The 20,684-nt window shown below is 31.1% G+C and overlaps 8 protein-coding genes across 10 annotated transcripts; 4 read left to right on the top strand and 4 right to left on the bottom strand.

Moving 5' to 3' along the window:
- The first annotated feature begins 571 nt into the window (after positions 1-571).
- On the top strand, positions 572-5,135 carry LOC134836105 (protein wntless). Of its 3 annotated transcripts, none has more exons than XR_010162254.1 (7): positions 572-869; positions 934-1,035; positions 1,092-1,171; positions 1,415-1,520; positions 2,503-3,089; positions 3,857-4,642; positions 4,917-5,135. XR_010162254.1 is itself a non-coding variant. In XM_063851307.1 (6 exons), the coding sequence occupies exons 1-6, from the start codon at positions 764-766 to the stop codon at positions 4,517-4,519; spliced, it is 1,644 nt and encodes a 547-aa protein (XP_063707377.1). In that variant the 5' UTR covers positions 572-763; the 3' UTR covers positions 4,520-4,717. The 3 variants fall into 3 exon arrangements, 1 of the variants encoding a protein (XP_063707377.1); XR_010162253.1 differs by having other exon boundaries at positions 3,857-4,663; XM_063851307.1 differs by lacking the exon at positions 4,917-5,135 and having other exon boundaries at positions 3,857-4,717.
- Positions 5,136-6,607: 1,472 nt separating this feature from the next.
- On the top strand, positions 6,608-8,215 carry LOC134833946 (adenosine receptor A3-like). The gene is made up of 3 exons (XM_063848455.1): positions 6,608-7,516; positions 7,576-7,796; positions 7,853-8,215. The coding sequence occupies exons 1-3, from the start codon at positions 7,168-7,170 to the stop codon at positions 8,213-8,215; spliced, it is 933 nt and encodes a 310-aa protein (XP_063704525.1). The 5' UTR covers positions 6,608-7,167.
- Positions 8,216-8,229: 14 nt separating this feature from the next.
- On the bottom strand, positions 8,230-8,941 carry LOC134833947 (aprataxin). Its single transcript, XM_063848456.1, has 3 exons — positions 8,737-8,941; positions 8,461-8,686; positions 8,230-8,400 (listed from the first exon to the last, which is right to left on the bottom strand). The coding sequence occupies exons 1-3, from the start codon at positions 8,887-8,889 to the stop codon at positions 8,231-8,233; spliced, it is 549 nt and encodes a 182-aa protein (XP_063704526.1). The 5' UTR covers positions 8,890-8,941; the 3' UTR covers position 8,230.
- Positions 8,942-9,036: 95 nt separating this feature from the next.
- On the bottom strand, positions 9,037-11,398 carry LOC134834194 (beclin-1-like protein). The gene is made up of 4 exons (XM_063848771.1): positions 11,256-11,398; positions 11,025-11,185; positions 10,061-10,956; positions 9,037-9,249 (listed from the first exon to the last, which is right to left on the bottom strand). The coding sequence occupies exons 1-4, from the start codon at positions 11,359-11,361 to the stop codon at positions 9,108-9,110; spliced, it is 1,305 nt and encodes a 434-aa protein (XP_063704841.1). The 5' UTR covers positions 11,362-11,398; the 3' UTR covers positions 9,037-9,107.
- A 328-nt stretch (positions 11,399-11,726) lies between these two features.
- On the top strand, positions 11,727-12,391 carry LOC134834872 (transmembrane protein 17-like). The gene is made up of 3 exons (XM_063849670.1): positions 11,727-11,776; positions 11,843-11,946; positions 12,011-12,391. The coding sequence occupies exons 1-3, from the start codon at positions 11,752-11,754 to the stop codon at positions 12,389-12,391; spliced, it is 510 nt and encodes a 169-aa protein (XP_063705740.1). The 5' UTR covers positions 11,727-11,751.
- On the bottom strand, positions 11,782-13,171 carry LOC134834871 (glycolipid transfer protein). Its single transcript, XM_063849669.1, has 3 exons — positions 12,991-13,171; positions 12,622-12,926; positions 11,782-12,563 (listed from the first exon to the last, which is right to left on the bottom strand). Exons 1-3 carry the CDS (start codon positions 13,103-13,105, stop codon positions 12,396-12,398), a joined length of 588 nt encoding a protein of 195 aa, XP_063705739.1. The 5' UTR covers positions 13,106-13,171; the 3' UTR covers positions 11,782-12,395.
- Positions 13,172-14,437: 1,266 nt separating this feature from the next.
- LOC134835163 (uncharacterized) lies at positions 14,438-15,802 on the bottom strand. Its single transcript, XM_063850034.1, has one exon. It carries the CDS (start codon positions 15,800-15,802, stop codon positions 14,438-14,440), a length of 1,365 nt encoding a protein of 454 aa, XP_063706104.1.
- A 188-nt stretch (positions 15,803-15,990) lies between these two features.
- Positions 15,991-20,384, top strand: LOC134834321 (N-alpha-acetyltransferase 15, NatA auxiliary subunit). The gene is made up of 3 exons (XM_063848943.1): positions 15,991-16,131; positions 16,396-18,744; positions 19,571-20,384. Exons 1-3 carry the CDS (start codon positions 16,075-16,077, stop codon positions 19,790-19,792), a joined length of 2,628 nt encoding a protein of 875 aa, XP_063705013.1. The 5' UTR covers positions 15,991-16,074; the 3' UTR covers positions 19,793-20,384.
- Positions 20,385-20,684: the final 300 nt, after the last annotated feature.

Genomic DNA, 20,684 nt, shown 5'->3' with positions numbered 1-20,684 from the left:
ATCGGAAACGCAAAATTTTGAAAAAGTCCAAAACAAAAGTTGTTTCTAATGCCAAAACCTTCAATTTGAGACGGTGAACGGTGATCTAGCTTAAAAATGAGCTTTCAAAATAAAAATTACGTATTTTTTATTTTTCAATTTTCAAGCTTAAGAACCATCTAAAAGACATCCAAAGGCATTTTGCATAACTTTTGATCAATTTCAAGCTTATAAATCATCCAATGGGCTTTCAAAATAAAAATTACGTATTTTTTATAGAATCTAGCTTAATTTTCAAAAATCTTCCTGAGTTCTTCTTTTAGGTCAAAAATGTATCAAAATTTGAACACTCTTACATTTGAAATTCAAATGAGAATTTCTCAAAAATTTATGAAATTGAGAAAAATTTGAAAAATAAAATTTTTGTCAAATTCAAATCAAAATTCTTTTCATCTTTCCAAAACTCGAGCTTTAATAAAAACCCCGAAATCTGACATCCCCAAACAAAAGGTTATCACTTTCATTCGTCTCAAAATCCCTGTAACGTGATTTGCATCTCACCCGAAGACAGTTGGATTCTGTGTGTGTCGGCGATAGGGAAAACACAACAAGAGGAAAAAGGGGGAAATATTCCTTTTATGGGGCAATAAATATTAGACACATACGCACATACGGGTCCAGACAAATAGTTTTCCGATTGGTGAAAAGTGCATAAAAATTTTCGCTCCGCTATTGATTAGCGAAAAATTCTAATTATTCGACGAACAACGAAGCGACAAAGAAGATGTCGGGAACAATTTTGGAGAATTTGAGCACAAAAAAGCTCTCAATTCTTGTGGGTTTGCTGCTCGTTTGTCAAGTTGTTTGTTTCCTCATTGGCGGATTGATTGGTAAGGAATTTTTTTCTCGTTTTTTGTTTTGATCGTAATTCATGTTTTTCCGTTTTTTTTGTAGCTCCAATACCGGCCAGCGTTCAGACAATTTTGGGAACAATTTGCAAGGATGTGCCGCGAGCCTACAACGACACGAGCGTTTGGCTTTATCCGAGGGGCGAAAGTAAGCGCATTAAAATTTCATCAAAAATTAATTATTTAAATCTCATTATTTTGTAGAACGATGTCACACACTTTCTCACGACGAAATAGAAAATCACGACGTGAAGATGGCGAACAATTTGGTATTTGCTTTTCAGGTATGTCTTAATATTTATTTTTTTTATGTCTCTATCTTCGTCGGGTGTGAGCGTGTGTGTGTTCTATATGGGAATTATGATTTCGATACGCATCATCATGCAGGTGAATGAATGCTCGCCGGTGTTTTTTGTTTGTTTCATTCATCTACGACGCACGGAGTACACGACTGAATGACGAATAGAACGAAAAAATGTAAAAGATAAAAAAAATTCCAGGAATTTAATTATTTTTTTTCTTTTTAGATGCCTCTGCCGAGAGAAGGTAGAGTTTTGGATTACTCACGATGGCAGCAAAATTTAATTGGGGTGTTGCAAACGGATATTGGATATAGTGCGGAATTGACTATCAGTGAGTAAAATTTATAAAAAAAAATATTATTTCTATTTTAGATTTTTTTTTCGACAAAAAAGGAATTTTTACGAGTTTTAGGAAAATTTTTGTTCGAAATTATTGAAAAAATAAGGACTTTCAAAAAATTTTAATTTTCATACCTTTTCATATAAAAAAATTGCATTTAATGAAAAATTACATCATCGACATTTTTTGAATTTTGACAGAATTTATTATAAAAAATATTTGTAATTTATTTTTTAAAAATTAATTTATTTCTAAAATTGAATTTTTAGCCATAAAAAATGAAAATCTTATCAAAATATTAAATTTTTGTCGAAATTTGTTTCAAAACTTTTTAAAACATGAGAAAACTTAATCGATAAGAGTTTTAAAAAAATATGAAAAATTCTTTAATTTGACTTTTTGCCATAAAAATAATTTTTCGTGAACTTTTTAACAATTTTTGGTTAACTGAAATTCGTTTAAAAGATTTTTATGCTTCCAATATTTTCCTTAAAATTGCAATTTTTTTTCGTATTTTTTTTTAATAAATTTTTAATTTTTATGATTTCAAATGTTTTAAATTTTTAAAAATTCTCACAGTTTTGTAATTTTGAGGGAAAAATTTTAATATTCCAGATTTTTTATTCACAAAAAGTCAAAATCTCATAAAAAGCGATTAAAAAAATAAATTTTATGAAAAATTTTAATTTTTTTATTTTTGAATGATTTTTATTAAAATATTTCTTAAATTTTTTAAAAAAAGCTCAAAAACAAAAATTAACATAAAAAAAAACCTTAATGCTTCATTTGTGAAAAATTTTACCTTAAATAATTCAATTTTTTGAAAATGGATAATTTTCAGTTAAAAATTTCATAAAAAATTAAATTCAATTTTAAAAAGTCAAAATTTTGTTAAGAAAATTTTCGTAAATTGGTCAAAAATCACGTTAAAAATCATTTCTCATGAATTTTAACAAATTTCCTTTAATTTCAGATCCCAAAACCGACGTCACCATCGACGCTCGCTTGGCATACCGCAACAAGGAGGACAAAGACGACGAATGGAAATATCTCGCATCTTCACTCGAAACCCGTTCTCTCGAATGCACCATGGATGAAATTTCAGGCACTTCATTTTACGATTGCGGCACCATCCCGTTGTTCGAATTGGGTTCCTTGCATCACGATTACTATTTGCTGAATGTGCGATTGCCTCGTGACACGGATTCGAAGATGAATTACGATTTGGGTTACGTGCGCGACTTGCATTTGTCGGTAATTCATCAAAATGGGGGATTCACGAAGGTTTGGGTGTCGCTGAAGACGGTTTTCTTCCCGTTCATTGTCGCTATCATGGTTTGGTTTTGGCATCGCGTGCATTTGTTGAGTCGATCGCCGGCGTTGTTGGAGTACATGTTGCTGTATCTCGGCGGAGCATTGACACTTTTGAATTTGCCGCTTGAATGGTTGACATTGGTGTTCGATATGCCCTTCATGTTGCTCTTGGGAGATATTAAGCAGGGGATTTTTTATGCTACGTTGCTGTCATTTTGGCTTGTTTTCGCTGGAGAGCATATGTTGGTGAGTTTTTAATTAAAAATTAAAAAAAAAAATTATTTCAAAATAATTTCAAATTTTTTATCTCTAAAAGTTTAAAATTTAAAAATTCATCATTCAAAAATTCAAAAATTTTACCAAAAAGAAAAAAAAAATTCAAAGAATTTTTATTTGGATTTTGAAAATTTTGGTTATAAAATTTATTTTTTGAGAAAACAAATAAAATATTAATTTTTTTAGTTCTTCATTATTTAATATCGTTCACAAAATAAATTAAAATATTTATTTAATTAACTTTAAAAATTTGTTAAAAATTATTTTTGAATCATTTTTTTTTAATTTGATTTTAAATAATTTTATTTAATTTATTTTCCTATTGACTTGATTATAAATTCACAAAAATATAATTTTAAATCACTTTTGAATGGTGAATTATTGAAAAATTAAAAAATGTCATTTTAAATATTGACCGTTAAAAAATTTGAAAATCGCCATTTCGCTAATTCAAACATTTTTTTCTAAACAAAATTTTATTTTTAATTTTTTTAAATACTTCAAAAGCTTAGAAATGATTTCAAAAGCTCAAAAATTGTTCAAAAATTAAAATTCTATTTTTTTTGAAGAATCAATTTTAATTTAATTTTTTAAATGATTTTATTTTAATTTTATTTATTTCCTAATTTAATTTATTTTAATTTTTTCAATGATATCAATTTTTTTTTTCAAAAAATCGATCAAAAATAAAAAAAAAAATTTTAATGAAATTTTTAATAAAAATTATTTTTTTTCAGATCCAAGAAACCGGCGAGAAGAAAACCCTCAAATCGTATTGGCGTCACTTAATCGCCGTCATCGTGGGATGCATTTCTCTCTTCATGTTCGACATGTGTGAACGCGGCACAAAATTACGAAATCCCTTTTACTCCATTTGGGGCACAAACATCGGAGCAAATCTCGCAATGACTTTTATCGTGCTCGCCGGCATGTCAGCTGTCTGCTATTTCCTCTTCCTCTGCTACATGGTATGGAAAGTTTTTTCGAACATCAGCATTAAGCGATCCTCGTTGCCCGCCATGTCAAGTGCGCGTCGTTTGCACTACGAAGGCATCATCTATCGCTTCAAATTTTTGATGTTGGCAACTTTGGTGTGCGCCGCTCTCACGATAATCGGCTTCATTTTGGGCCAAGTTGCCGAAGGACAATGGAAATGGGACGACAATCTGTATCTGGAGTTTACGTCGGCTTTCTTTACGGGCGTTTATGGCATGTGGAACATTTACATCTTTGCGCTGATTGTCTTGTATGCGCCGAGTCACAAGCAATGGCCGCAACAGCAACCCAACCAGGAGAGCATTTTGAGCGAGGAAATTGAATTTACGAGTCTTCCGTCGCTCAGTCAGCCAACGGAAGTGAGTTCGCTCACGCAATTCGTTAGCAAGGCAGCGATGGATTAAACGAAGAAGCGTTTTTGAGACGCGCAACTGAAAGCAATCAATTACATTTAGACTTTTAAGGAATGACGACAATGAGTAGAGAGTGGATAAATTTTAGATGTAACATGACAGTATTAACGAAAAGTTCAGAAAATTATTTTGACTGTGAAAAAATTTAATTTTTAAGATATTTTTTATTATTTTTTGATAAAAAATCCAAAAATTTAGATTTTATTAAAAAAAATTCAAATGTCAAAAAATTTTTAAAATCTTAATTTTTGTTCAATTTTTAGAATTTTTATTTAAATTTTTTTTATAAAAAGTTTAAATTTTAAACTTATTATTCACTTTAAAATTAAAATTTTGCTTTTAAAAAAAATTTAAAAGTAAAATTTCAAGCTGTCAAAATAATTTTCAGATCATAACCTCACTTTTTTTTTATCGAATCGATCTAAAATCTGAATGTTGGAAGAAACAAATAATGGTTAAAATATTTATTACTAAATGTCTTGTGAATGTACTTAATGTGTTTTTAAGTTAAAATCGGTTGCTTCCGATATTTTTATGACTTATTTTATTCAAATATGTGCCAAAATATTTGCATTTATTGACAAAAGTTCACATTTCACGTAGAATTTTTTAGTTACGCTTGACTAATATTTATATTTTTTTATACAATAAAATTAACCTTAGACTTAAAACTTTTAACAATTAATAAATAAACAATAAATTACCACGAATCTTTCCAGTATTTGCAGACTTTTTCTCAAAAAAACATATTTAATATTTTAAAAAATAGTGAATTAAATGTCTATACAAAATATGAACAATAAAATACAATTACACTAAAATTTAATATTTTTTTTTTTAATTTTTTGAGGAAAAATTATTTTCTTCGAATTTAATTGTATGAAACCAGGCTCAGATAAACTTTCGCAAATTTTTTCAACAAAAATAAAAATTTAATAATTTTCCATAGACTTTTCTTGAATTTTTTAAGTTTAAATTTAGTTTGAGCTTTATTTTAATGTTTTAATTTAATTAAGTTTTTTTTTTATTTTTTTAAGGCCGCTTCAAATTTTTTTTTTTTAACTTTTTGTCCCATGCCCCATTTCAAAAGTCGAAAATTCAATGGGGCAAAATAAAAAAAAAAGTTAAAAATTTCATCAAAATTGACAGCTTTTTGGTGTTTTTTCATATTTTTTCCAGGAAATTTCCATTTAAAATTTTTGAAAAATTTTTTTTTCAATTATTTTTGTTTTTTATTTTAACATGAACTTTTTTCTTTAAAAATTTTTTCAAAAAAATTCATTTTTTTTCAAAATTTTTTGACACTTTTTACAAATTTATTTTTCTTTAATTTTTAATTGAAATTTCTAAATATTTTAATTTTCAAATTAAATAGTAAAAAAATTTTCATTAAAAAAAATTGATTAATGTCAAAAAATTTTTTTAATTTTTTTTTTATTTATTTTTTTCCCCCCCATTTTTAAAAAAAATTTTGGGACAAAAAGTTCGAAATAAATTTGGAGCGGCCTAAATTAAAAATAAAAATTTTGTAACTTCTCGAAAAAATTTTAAATTATTTTCAGATTTTTTTTAAATTTTAAAGTTGGGAAAAATTTAAATTAAAAATATAAATGACTTTTGGACAAATTTGGAAAAATTTTTGAAATAAAAATTTTGTAGCCTTTGAGTAATTTTTTTAAAAATAATTTTCAGAATTTTTAAAATTTGAAAAATAATCAAATTAATTTTTTTTTTATTTTGAATTTTTGCATGAAATGAGCTTTAAAATAATTTTTTTTTACGAAAGTCCGATTTCATTCATTCAACCGTCATTTTCTTGCATTTTCGATACTTTTTCAAGAAAAAAAATAATTTTAAATTTAGAGAAATAAAATTAATTAAGAAATTAAATTTTTCTTCACAAATTTCATGTTAACGTAAAACAGATGTCCCTCAATTTTTTTGCCTGAATACCTCTCTTTACCGAAAAAATTTAATTTTTAATTCAAATTTTTAACAGGCAACCAAAACAACTTGAAATCAGAACAAAACTCTTTCAAAATTTTTCATTTCGTTTTGAGTCTTGCTTGGAATCAGACGTTCTTCTGAAATTATTTTTGAAGAATTCTCATTCACACGAGATGTCTTCCAAGTAAAATTCATTTTTTTTTTTACTATTTCTCACGGCTTTTAATTGCTAACGAGAGATAGGGAACCAATTTGGGAATAAATTCATCGAAAAATATCAAAAATCCACGTGAATTTTTTGATATTTTCGATTTATTTCCAAAAAATGTGAAACAAAAAATTCTCCACGCGGTCTCCACGCGGCATGGAGCAAAGAAAAAAATGCCAAGCTGTTCATTTGGGGATCATAGCGAGACCATAGCTATGTTCCTAGATTATAACAGCGAGACTAAATTGACTATATGTCCTCGTAGTGGGCTTCTTTCTCAATGAAGTCTATCTCCTGTTGATAGTCAAACAGAATTTTTCGCTTTTTTTCATGAATTTTCTCGCAAAAAAATGTCTTTTCTTCGCCAATTGTGCAAATAACGACAACTGCAGGTCAGTTTCGAGGCATGAACTGCATGTTAACAACATTCGATGTCGTCAGTTTTCGCTTAACGCTCATCGTGCATTCACTTAAGTGACAAATAATGGAAGAAATAATTGGCTTGGAATTGCTTTTCGCCTCAATTCTCGTCATTTTGAACGTTTTTGAGCTTTTTGTGTTCGTCAAGGGCTTGGATAGCATCAAACAGCAAAAAGTGATAATTTCGTTAATCATTTCCGACATCCTGTTTGCCGTTGTTGCGATGCCCTTGAGTGTTCTTTTGGTCCTAGAAGTGCCTAAAACTGCATTTTGGAGTTGTTTGATGATTTCTTGCTATTTGGCAATTGAAGTTTTGGAGACACTTTGCATCATGGTCGTGTTAGTAGAGAAATTTTTCGCCAAATTGTACCCGATGAAGTTTTTTGTGCACGCTACGGGTCGAACAATCAACGGTAAAAAAGCGAATTTGAAGATTTTTTGCTAAATTTATTGAAAAATTACGTTTTTTCAGCTGCAATCGCGTTTTGCTGGACCACAAGTCTCTCTTGGGGCATCAGTTCCTTCCTTTTATTGAACTTTTTGAACGAAAATCTTGAAAAAAATCAATTTTCCTACTTCCAGTTGATGCAAAAGCCCAATTTTGTCAGTAAATGTCAACTTGGGTTCATGATTTTGGGAAGTTTTGTCGTCGCTTTTACTCAACTTCGAACATTTGCGATACAAGTTAATGCTGTAAGTGACTTTTTCTTCTTTGTTTTTAACAAATTTTCATAAAAATTCAATTTTAGACCACTTCTCGTGTCATCGTCTACCAAAATCGCAGAAAATCTGAAGTAATTTTGTATCGCAACAGCGATTCGCAGCTTTCGTCAAAGGAACGTCCCTCATTCGACAATGGGCTTCGTCGAAATCGAGTCAATGCGCCAAATGCTTCCATGGTTGTTCTTCGAATTATCTTCAGGGTTTGCATTTTTCTCAGTTGTCGGCTTCCGATTTACTCGTATTTCGTCTTTAGTCCCGAGATGGATGCGAAAATTTGCGTAAAATTGTTAATTTTGAGCCATTTTAGTGTCTTGTGGAATCCCATTTTGTACGTTTGTCACTTGTCAAAGTTCAAGGAAGCGTTTCGACGGATTTTTTTGAATAAATAAAGTTTATTTTTGGGTTCAGCTGGAGTAAAGATCCACATGGGAGAGTAAATGTTGCTTCAAATTTGGGATATTTTTGGGTTGGAAGTCGCAAGAATTGCATTTTAAGGGCATCGAAAGAAGTTCCTTGGCACGAATTTCGGAAATTCGGTTGATTTTTCCGGTTTTTTCGAGTTCCGAACGTAAATCTACGAGAAAAAAATTAAAATTTATCAAAAATTTTCTTTTAAAATAGGAAAAAATTGTACCATGAAACTTCACAAAGTACTCCGTATTGAAGCTGTTCCAATGTTTTTTCGTTTTTAGAGCTTCCGAGTCAAAATCCCGACTGATGACATGGAGATGCACTTGTTGCATTGACGGAATCGCATGAAATCCAATCTTAAAAGAGGCTTTTGACATTTGTTGCTTCTCGATCAAGCGTTCTGCCATGAGATACATGTCATCCAAGAGGTCCAAATGCGATTTTTTCAACTAAAAATACGAATTTTTAATTAAATTCTCGTAAAAATTTCAAAATTTACCTCAAAAATTGTCGAAATTTGCTCCTTTGGCATCACCAAAAAATGAATTCTTGCTTTTGGGAATTTATCTTTGATGGCAACTAATCGTTCGTTCGTCATGACATGCAAAAGTGGGTCCTTTAAGGAGTCTAAAAGCTTTGAGGACCAAGACATGATTTAATTTTGTGAAAATTTTTTCAAAGAAAATTCAAGCGGGAGACTCAAAACAAACAATTTTTGGCGTGATTTTGTTTCACGGGACCCTTGAATGGAAGGAATTTGAAGAAAAAAGTCGTTTTTTTGCATAAATATTTTTGGTAAGCATTTTTTATTTAGTAAATATCAACAGAATTTAATTCTAGCTAAAAAAGGAGTTCTTAAAAATTAAATTTTTAACGAACTTCGGCGCTTGTGGTTCCTTGAGGCAAATTTCCTTCGTTCATCTGAGACGAGATCCAAGCGAGGCCCCATCGGAGATTTGTTAGCAAAAATTTCATCGCTTTTGTCCATTGTTCTTCAGAGTTGAATTGGATTCTAAAATGAATTTAAAAAAATTTATAAGTTTTTATAAGGTAAGAAAAAAAATTTTTCAAATTTTATAATAAAAAAAAAATTTTAAATAAAAAATTTAGAATTATTTTAGAAACTTAAAGTATTGTAAAATTATTTTTTTTTAATTTCGGAAATTTTCAACAAAAATAAAAATTTGAATATTTTTCTAAAGACTTTTCTTGAATTTTTTTTTAAAGTTTTTTAAATTAAAATTTAATTTTAAATTTTTTAATTAAATTTTTGGAAAAATTTTTATTTTTTTTTTATTATTTTTAAATTTAAAAATTTTTCAAAAAATTAATTTAATTATTTTTCAAAATTAAAAATTCTGAAAATTATTTTTAAAAAAATTACTCAAAGGCTACAAATTTTTTTTTTTGAAAAATTTTTAAATTATTTTTAGATTTTTTTTTTAATTTTAATTTTGATTTTTAAAATTTGAAAAATAATCAAATTAATTTTTTTTAAATTTTTTGACAAACTTTTAAAAAAGTTTTTTTGAAGATTTCTTGGAAATTCAAAGTTTAAAAAAAAATTGTAATTAAAAATTTTTAACTATTGAAATTTTTTAAAAATAATTTTCAACATTTTATTTTTAATTTCAAAATTAAAGAATCTAATTTTTATTTTCAATAAATTTTTCGACTTTTTAAGTAAATTTTCTTAAATTTTTGATCGAAAAATTATCACTTCAGCATTTAAAAAAAATAAATTTAAAAAATTTAAGAATAATAAAAATGTGAAAAATTATCCAAAAATTCACTTCTTCAATAAAAAAAATTTCTCAACTTACTTGACGGAATACGAGCTCCCCGAATCCTCAATCTTGCCTTTGTCCATTTTATAAGGCAAATGAAACCCAGAATTGCCTTCCTCGACTTTCGCCTGAAATTGTTGCAAACAATCGAGAAACGCAACCATTGCCGCATCGAATTTCGTGTCCCACAAAAAACGAAAGGCGCCACTCCCGTACAACGGCAGCTGCTTTCCCTTCTCCGACTCTTTATCACTCAGCACTTCAATGTAGGAATGATTTCCGTAAGGAACTAAATTGTATCTGCTAAATTTTAGCCCGATTTTTTTCGCCAGCGACGCAAGCAGCAGCGCCGTTTGTCCCCATGCCGCGTTAATTTCGTTAAATTCGACGGGAACTGCTGGAAGTCTCCCAAGGCGAAACCCATTAATGGTCCCAAATTGCCCGGATTGCCAAATGTGGAACGTAGTTTGGAAGATATTTGTCTTTTTTAGCTTCTCCAAGTGATGCTGGGCGTACATTATTTGACAGTCGAGACTTTTTTTCTCGTCGTCAGCCAACATGAGATCGCGTCGTTGCTTCGTATATTCGCGCCAATATTTTTGTTCTTCGGCCTGCAAGCGATCCGTTTCGGTTTCTTGCTGTTTTATCGCCGTTTTTAAGACGTCGCTTTCCTTTTTGAGTGCCGCCAGCTCCTCGATCAGTCTTTCTTCTTCGCCTTTGAGGTCGCTGAGCTCCTTTTCGAGCTTTGACAAGTTCGGCACTTCATCAGTTTGCTCGAGACGCTTCAAATAATGGTTGTAGTCGTTCCATTCCGCCTCTGCATCTTTTAATTGTTTGTCCATTAACTCTAAAAGACTGTCAGTACACTCCTCACAAAGCGGATGATCGATCTCGGAATTGTTTGAAAGTGCTTCGAATATCTGGGCCCGCATCTAAAACGAAAAAAAATCATAAAAAATTAAAAAAATGAGGTCATTTGACGTCAAAAACAAAGAAAAACCTTCAAACTGTGACTCAGCACGGGCTGTTGCTTGGGTCCATGGGTGCTATCTTCCGATATAAGCATAAAATCATTGTTGGAAAGGGAGAATTTGGGCACAAAATGATCAAAATCCTCCGCATTTGCTGTGATATCTTCCTCTGTACTCGAAATTATGGGCACTAAATACGAAAAAAACAAAGAAATTAGTACGCAAAATATTTTTTTTTTCTATTTTAGAGGATATCTTACATGTTAACTCTGCTGTCTCGTACTCCGTGAGTGCCAAAGTGTTACAAACCAGAGGCTGCAAGCATCGCTGACATGCAAATTCCACAGGTTTACTACTCCAAGCCATTTGTTATTGTGAAAAAAATTGTAAATATTCAATTAATTTTTTGTTTTGTGAGTCGGCTGAAATTGAACAGTTATACAGTGAGGCGAATGAAATTGATAAGGCAATTCCAGTCACTATCCTGCGATACACACTAATTTTTCCAAAAATCCACGTTACTCGCCTCCCCGAACACACTAATTTTTTTCAAAATCCACGTTACTCGCCTCCTCGAACACACTAATTTTTTAAAAATCCAAGTTACCAACCTCCAGTGCACACTAATTTTTTTTCAAAATCCAGCCACGATCCTCACTTATAACAGCGTATAACAGTATCACTTTCGATCGTCTCAATGGGAAATTAAAATTTTAACCGTTGCTATGACATCCAAACTGCCAACAAAACGGAAAAATGGAGCAAAAATCGGGTTATTATGGTAATTTTTGGTTAATTTAATTAAATTTTTTAATGAATTAATGCTAAAAAAATTTTTTTTTCACAGATAAACCTTATAATCCAAGTTTAAGTTTACAAATTTTGCTGTTTCTTAACGTTTATTGTGCTCCAATGTGGTTTATTGCGGCAATTTTATCGCTCTACTATGAGGTTTCTTCAAATTTTTATGTTTTTTCAACATTTTTTAATTAATTCCATTAAATTTTATTTTTAGTTCGATTATTTGTCAACAATTCACAAGACCCTGTCGATCCTTTCGTTGCTCCTCATCACGCCAATCGAATGTTTGCGGCTCTATCTCGGCTATTCGGGCAACCTAAAAGACAAAATACCCGATTTTGCCGGTTTTTGGATCCTGTCGACTTTTTTGCAGTTCCCCATGCAACTTTATTTGAGCATTTCGGCGCCCCAAATTCAAAAATTTCTGCTTGCGTGGTGCATGGAAGTTATTACGACGGCTTTGCTTGCACTTGAGATCGTCATTGCCTTCTTTGCGATCAAGGGACGGTCCAAGGAACGTGCTGAACAGTTCCATTTGCAGCAATTGTTGAAGTCACGAGAGACGCGAACGGCTAAAGAAAGCGCAAAAGACTAAAAATTTAAACTTTTTTCGCGTTATCGAGGTTGTGACGTGAATAAAAGGTACGGAGTTGGGTGAGATGCGAACGGAGAGGCGGTAAAAATGTTTCCAAAGCCTTTAGGTTTTCTTGATGAACGTCATCGGTGCCCAAAAGTGTCGATCGGTACGGGATGAAGCGATAAAAGAACTAAAAAAATTAAGAAAAATTAGGTTTTTTGAATAAATTTTAAAGGAAAACGACTTACTGAACACGTTTTTTGCACAAAAACTCCGTGATATTGTTGCAACGTGCCACTGTACGCCTTCCGAATGTGTCCTTTCAAGCTTTCATCACAACTTTGGTCGTTTAGGATATTTGTGAAGAACTGCTCAAGCATCTCCAGAGCTCTTTTAAGCCATAAAAGCGCGTCAACCGTAACTCCTTTCTCATTTAAAACCATATCTTCGATGAATTCGTTGCCATTTGGATCATTTTCGAAAATTTTTTCGAGTTTTTCGATGTTTCCTTGCATGTCATACACAACTGGCTTGAATAGTTTTCCAAATTTATCTGAAAATAATTAATTTTGATAAGAAATTTACTTTATTGATAACAAAAAACACTTCAAATTTACCGATAACTGCGACAATTTCGCGACTTGCTGCCAAAAAATCTTCCGTGCGAATTTTTTGTCCTTCATCGAGTGCAGGAAAGCCCTTCATTGAGGAGAATTTTACAACATGCGACATGGTTTGGTTGATTTTTTGTCAAAATATTTACAAATAATGTTGATGACACATCAACTGTAAGGTGTTTTCGCTGCAAAAGTCAATGAATAACTGATTAAGGTAGTCGACGAATGAATGAACGTTCAATGGAAATTTCGTATGAAGCTGTACAAATGTTGATTGAGAATGGAACCAAGTTAAGTAAATATACGGTAGGTAGTTGAATACAGTAATGAAGTTCTTAAAAAGTGTCGATAACAATGTTTACTTGCTTAGTTTGTAATTCGATATTTGTAATCTATTTTTAGGAGATTTTTTTGTTGATTAGTTTTTGAGGCATTTTATGAGATTTTTGTCTAAAAAAAAAAATAAATTAAATTATTTTTTTCAAAAGAATATTTTTGAATGGGATTTTTTTAAAATTTTTCTAAAGATTTTTTTCATTATTTAATTAATTATTTTTTTTTGCAAAATTTAAGTAATAAAAAAAATAATTTTTTTGAACAAAATTTTTTCAGAATATTTATTTAAGAATTTATTATTTAAAAAATTAATTATTTAAAAAATTTTTTGAATTAAAAAAATATTTTGAAATTTTTGAAAATTTTTTTTTAGATTTTTAGAATAAATTTAATTTTTTTAAAATTTTCTATTTTAAAATTTAAATTTTATTTGAAAGATTTTTTTATTTTTTTAATATCAAACTTTTTTTAAATATGCGAAATTTTTATATTTTTCGAATTTGTAATTTGAAAACATGAATTTTTAATTGAAAATATTTAAAATTTTTCAGAATGAATTTTTAATTTAAGTATTTTTTAAAAATTATTTTAAATATAAAAAAAATTTTTTTAAATATTTTAATTTTTATTTAAATCGTAAGATATTAAATTAATTTTTCAATAAAATTTTTTTTTTTTTTAAGAAAAATTGAATTTTTTTTAAATATTTTTTTTCTGATTTTCTGAGATATTTTTTTATTTTTTTAAACATGTGAATTTTAAATTTTTTAATGAATTTTTTTTATATTAATTTACAGAATTTTTTTTTAAATTTTATTTTTTTTATTTTAATTTTTTAGTTTTTTAAACAATTAATTTTTGATTTATCGTTAGAAAATTTTATGATTTTTTCTAACAAAATTAAAAAAAAAAATATTTTTTAAGAAAAAAAATTAAAAAAATTTTGGTTCATTTTCTCGCAAAATCGCATTTGAACAACTTCATTACTGAGTCACTAACTCGTTTTATGAAGTCATTTTTTTTTTTGAATTTTTTAAATGAGAGTGACGTGTTTCTTATGATGTCATAAAAAATGTTACTGACCTTCTTCTTTTTGTTTAAGTTTATTTTCTCACAACTTTTGCTTCAAAATATTTCCTTCAGCATCGATCACAAAAAGAATTATCTCACAAATTTCTATTTCTTGCGGCAATTTAAACTCAAAAACTTCTTTTTCAGTCAAATTCCAAAAATGTATCAACATTTCATCAGCACATTTCCTCAACTCAACCAACTTTAATTGAAATTCACTCGAAATTATTCCATTTTTAAACTTTATTGTTTGTGCTTCGTTCCCGTTATTGTTGAACCATTTATGAAATGCGAGCGTAATTAAATTATTTTGTGCGAAAAAGCTCAAATCGTCGTCTTTTTGTTCGTGATACTTGATGAGAAATTGTCCCGGCGTTCGATTTATCTTCGTAAATCTCGTTTTTTCCTCAGTTTTTGGCAATTTTTGGGGTTTTTGGCCTACAATTCGGTCTGGCAAGTCCTCCGTGTGCAATTCCGTGACAAAAACTCTGCCTACAAAATCGATATCTTTGCCCATAATGCCATCGCTCGTGTGTCCAAGATCGAAAATGTGTCCCAATTCGTGACAAAGACTTCCGATCGTCGTCGAAAAGCATCCGCCGCGCGTGCAACGATAATTACTATCATCCAGCTCTCGTGTGAAATCAATCCGAGTCTTATCCAAAAAGTGTTCGATGACTTCCGAGACGTTTTTAGGCCATGTATATAAACAACCGGTACCTAAAAGAGCTAAACCCCCGGAGGAAAGTGCGGGATTCGACAAAGTACGTGATTTTATCAAAGCATACGAGTATTCTGCATCCTTCGGCAGTCCCAAATACTTCGTGAACGAACAAAAAGCGACGAATTTCGTATTAAAAACGTCAAATTTCCGTGATTCAATGAGACTTTTACCTACAATTTGCCATAAATCTTGATCGGAAAGGGTTTGAGCTTCGGTTTCTTCAATTTCAAGCGTAAATTCCTCACAAAAATCAGCTAAATTAAAAGTTTTTCTCACACCAGTGCCTTGAAAAAGCTTCTCCGCATACAAACTTTGTGCTAATTTGCATCCCAGCAATAGTTTTTGACAATTTATTTCAATTGAGCTCCTTGGAGAATCCCGACACAGCAAATAAATCGGTTGAATTTTCCTTTTTACGTGAGATGTCACTTCATAATTTAATTTTAATTCGAAAAAAATATTTTTATATTCGAATTTTATCGTATTTTCATCAGGAATTAGTTCTACCAAAGCCTTAAATTGCCCTTTTTTGCTCAACCGGTAGTTCTGGACTTGCGAATTCGTGGAAACTTTTATTTCTGACCTCAATTGATCGAAATTTTTGACACGACCTTTGATCAAAACAACTCCATGTGTGACTTTTTCATTATTTTTGTAGTTTTCCACACAAATAGCCGTCATTTTCCATCTTGAACTCGTGATTTTTCATTAAAATTTGATTTTTAATTTTTTTTTTGTTTATGAAAAATTAAAAAATTGCCTTTTTCTAATTCATTTAAATTTTTTTTCATGCTAATTCAATGTTGAGACGAATGAAAGTGATAAAAATTAATTTGAATTAGCGAAATTTATCACTTTCATTCGTCTCACGAAATTGACAGCCAAAAAGAAAATCGTGAATTTAAAGTTGTCGCAAAAATTTGAGGAATCCTCGTTAAAATAACAAGCCAAAAATGCCTAGCAGCGATCCATTACCGCCTAAGGAAAGTGCTCTTTTCCGCAAAATATTGGTAAGTGCCGTGTCGCATTGATTTTCGACAAAAATTGTCAATACAAAAAATTTTTAAATCGATTTTGTGCGAATGTTTGCGAGTTCACGAGGTTTCTAAAAATACATTTTATGCAAGTTGTAGCATTTCGGCAGCGGATCTCGATGAATTTCAGTAAAATTCTTCAATTTTTTGTGGATTTCCAGCAAAATTCCTCTCGTTTTTTGAATTTTTTGTGTTTTTTAATTGAAATTAACCTCAAATTTTGGTTTTTTCTCGCCGTAGAAATGTTACGAGATGAAACAGTACAAGAACGGCCTGAAGCTGGCAAAGATGATTCTCACAAATCCCAAGTTCACGGAGCACGGCGAAACGTTGGCAATGAAGGGATTGACGCTAAATTGCCTCGGTCGCAAAGAGGAGGCCTACGAGCATGTGAAACGCGGTCTTCGCAACGATCTCAAGAGTCACGTATGCTGGCACGTCTACGGAATTTTGCAGCGCACGGACAAAAAGTACGACGAAGCGATCAAATGTTATCGCAACGCCCTCAAATGGGACAAAGACAACATCCAAATTTTGCGTGACTTGTCGCTGTTGCAGATCCAGATGCGCGATCTCGAGGGGTATCGAGACACGAGATACCAACTTTTCAAGTTGCGGCCCTCACAGCACGCCTCGTGGATCGGTTTTGCGATGAGTTATCACCTTTTGGGCGACTACGACACGGCCTGCGACATTTTGGAGTCGTTCCGTGACTCGCAAACCGTCGAATCGCACGACTACAAACACAGCGAGCTGCTGCTGTACCAAAATCAGGTCATAAAGGAGTCGGGAAATTATTTAAGGGCGATGCAACATTTGGAAAAATTCGAGCCGGAAATCCTCGATAAGTTGGCGGTGAAGGAGACGAAGGGAGATTTGTGCCTTAAACTCGAGCGATTCGCGGATGCCGTCGAAATTTACAAGGACTTGATAAAACGCAATCCGGAAAATACTCTGTACTACAAAAAACTCATCGAATCGCGTCGCATCACGAAAGAAGACGAGATTTTGGCACTTTATCGTGAGATGCAACAAGAATATCCGCGGGCAATTTGCCCGAAACGCCTCCCCTTGGACGTTGCCAAGGGAAAAACGTTCCACGAGCTCATCGACACCTACTTGAGACAAAATATCCGCAAAGGAGTCCCGCCGCTCTTCGTTTCGCTGCGTTCGCTGTACAAAGACAAGGAAAAAGTCGCAGTAATTGCTCAATTAGTCGAAAGTTACGTCGAAAATTTGAAGGTTTCCGGTCATTTTAGCGCCGGGGACAAGGAAAAAAATGCCGAACGCGAACCCGCATCCGCACTTTTGTGGAGTTTGTACTTTTTGGCGCAGCATTTTGACTTTTTGCGTGAAACGGAAGTCGCTCTCAAGTACATTGACGCCGCAATTGAACACACTCCGACCCTAATTGAGCTTTTTGTGACCAAGGGAAGGATTTTTAAGCATGCCGGTGATACCGAAACTGCCGTTTATTGGTTGAACGAAGCTCAGAGCTTGGATACGGCGGATCGTTATATCAACTCAAAGTGCGCCAAGTACATGCTGCGTGCGAATCAACTTAAAGAAGCGGAAGAAATTTGCGCGAAATTCACGCGAGAAGGCGTCTCTGCCATGGAGAACCTCAACGAGATGCAATGCATGTGGTTCCAAACGGAATGCGCGCTCGCCTACAAACGCATGGAAAAGTACGGCGACGCCCTCAAAAAATGTCACGAAGTTGAACGACATTTTGCGGAAATCATCGAGGATCAATTCGATTTTCACACATATTGCATGCGAAAAATGACGTTGCGTTCGTACGTGGGACTTTTGCGACTTGAAGATGTCCTGCGACGACATCCGTTTTACTTCAAGGCCGCCAAATGCGCCATCGAAGTTTACATCCGACTTTTTGACAAACCCCTGCCCGCCGAATCCTCGAGCGAAGATATCGATTCGGAGAATTTGCCGCCTAGCGAACTAAAAAAACTGCGAAACAAGCAACGAAAAGCCAAGAAAAAGGCGGAACTTGAAAGTGCGCAGCAACAACAAGCGCAAGTCAAGAAGGAGCAACACAATAAATCGCGTCAAGCGCAAAATGCGGATGGGGATCCGGAAGCGCCGCAACTTGATGAGTTAATTCCGGATAAATTAGCACGTCCGGAAAAGCCGCTCGAGAAGGCAATTGAGTTTTTGAAGCCGCTGCAACTTTTAGCCAAAGACAGAATTGAGACGCATCTCATGTCGTTTGAAATTTATTATCGCAAGAATAAGTTGTTGCTCATGTTGCAGGCGGTGAAGCGTGCGATGCGCATCGATCCAGAGCATCCGGGTGTTTATTCGTGTCTTTTGCGATATCATGACATTTTGGATAAGCAACAAGCGGAAATGGATCCGAATGTCAAGACGGTGATCGATGCTGAGCGGAAAAATTTGTTTAACGGATGCACGGCGAAACAGTTGGCGGAGCAGTTTACGAAGAAACATGCTGGATCCATGGAACATTTGCTCGAAACTGCCAAATGGATGTACTCGACGGACAAGACGAAACGAAAGGAAGCAATAGACAAGATTACGAGCTTTAATTTGGAGAAACAAACGTTAGAGGTAAATTTTTTATCTACCTAAAAATTATCCAAAAATTTTTTCGATTTCTTTTTTTTTTATTTTTATAAAAATTTTAATATCAAATATTTTATTTAAAATGTAAGAAAATAAATAATTTTTTATTTATTTTTTGATTAAAATTTTAATTTCTTAAAATTTATTTAAAAATTTTTATTTAAAAAAATCGAAAGGAGCAGAAAAAAGTTAAAAATTCGATCAAAAATTATCATTTTTAATTCCAAAAAATTAAATTATTTTAATTTATTTTTAATTATTTTTCAAAAATTTTTAAAAAATTTCAATTTAAAAAAAAATTTGCTCCTCTTTAGAATTTTTACATGAATTTTCTTCTCTAAAAATATTTTTTACAAAATTACTCAACAAATTTTTCATCATTTTTTTAATGTTATTTTCATTATTTTTTTTATTTTAATTTTTTTTTTCAAAAAAATTGTGTAAATTGACTCTTTTTATATGAGAATAAATTTTTTTGTTTGATAAAAAATAAGGCATAAATTTAAAGAAGCTTTAAAAAGCCAAAAAATATCGAAACTTTCATTAAATCAATTCAAAAGTTAATATTTTCTTAAAATTTTCAAATATTTAATCGATTTTTAGTAAAAAAAATTTAAATTATTAATTTTCAAGATTAATGTACAAAAATATCGAAAATTCTCTGAATTTTTTTAAAAAATTGTACTTTTTTTAAAACATACCCTTTCAATATTTCTTTTAATTTCATGAAATCGAAAATATTTTTAATTTTTCTTTCAATCATTAACTTTTCACTCCCTCAAAACATTTTTTAACAAATTTTTCATTACAGAGCTGCGCAAAAGTGTACGAAAACCTCAAATATCTGGATGCAACCGAGCAAGAATCGAACAACTATCGCATCGAGTGTCAAAAACGTTTTCCATATGCCCTCATTTTCCAAACTGCCCGTGATAAAGCAGTTAACAAAGCTCTTGCCGCCGAAGCGGAAAGCAAAAATCACGTCAGTGAACACCACGAAGTCAATTCCGACTCCAATCCGGTAATAGCTTAGACCACAACTATCTATTAATTAAAAAAAAAACAAATATGAATAATAAAAATTATTATTAAAAACCCCCTAAACTTACATAAAAACAAGAAACAATTTCACATATTATAGAATAAAAAAATTAGCAAACAAATTGTCCATTTTACATAAAAAAAAAGAAAACTGAAATTAAAGCAAATAATATCCAATATGTAAAAAAAAGCTAATTTTAAACAATTTTTCATCAACCCTCTAAGGTCCTCAAAATCCCAGAAATAACTTAAATAATCAAAATAAATGAAAACGATTTTTATTCAATGAAAAAAATGATAGAACAAAAGAGATAAAATTTAAATTTAGAGGTTGCTGATCGTGTTTTAGATAGTGTCTGATTTGTACAGGCCACACTTTTACATAAGAATAACTTTAAAAATCAATATCTTACTACTAAACTATTATGTTATTTAATTAATTGAGTATAAATGATTAATAATAATCGTAAAATAAAATAAAAATAGGATTCAAATTTTAAACAAGGAATTTTTGGTTTGTTTTTGGAATTTTTTTTTCTTTGGTAAACAAATAAAAAATGTGTAAATTTAAAAAGAAAAATAAATAACGAATTGATATCAAATTGCATAAAAAATAATAATGAACAATAAATAAAAAGAAAAATTTTAAATACATGAAATAATTGATTTTTTTTCTTTCGGATTTGAACTTTAAAAAATTTACAGGGTGACCTTTTATTTTTTTTTAATTTTTTAATGTAAATTATGAGACCTGTAGATATTGTTCTATCAATGAAAACTGAATTGCTAAAAACAATTTAATTTTTCTTCACGGAATATATCAAAAAATTTTATCTTTCATTTGATTCGATCAAACATAAAAATTTGTTGATTGTTTCATCCAT

This window comes from Culicoides brevitarsis, chromosome 3, assembly GCF_036172545.1.
Source record: "Culicoides brevitarsis isolate CSIRO-B50_1 chromosome 3, AGI_CSIRO_Cbre_v1, whole genome shotgun sequence".
Taxonomy (NCBI): Eukaryota; Metazoa; Arthropoda; class Insecta; order Diptera; family Ceratopogonidae; genus Culicoides; species Culicoides brevitarsis.
Note: the sequence above shows the minus strand (reverse complement) of the source record. Positions and strands in the feature narration are given on the sequence as shown.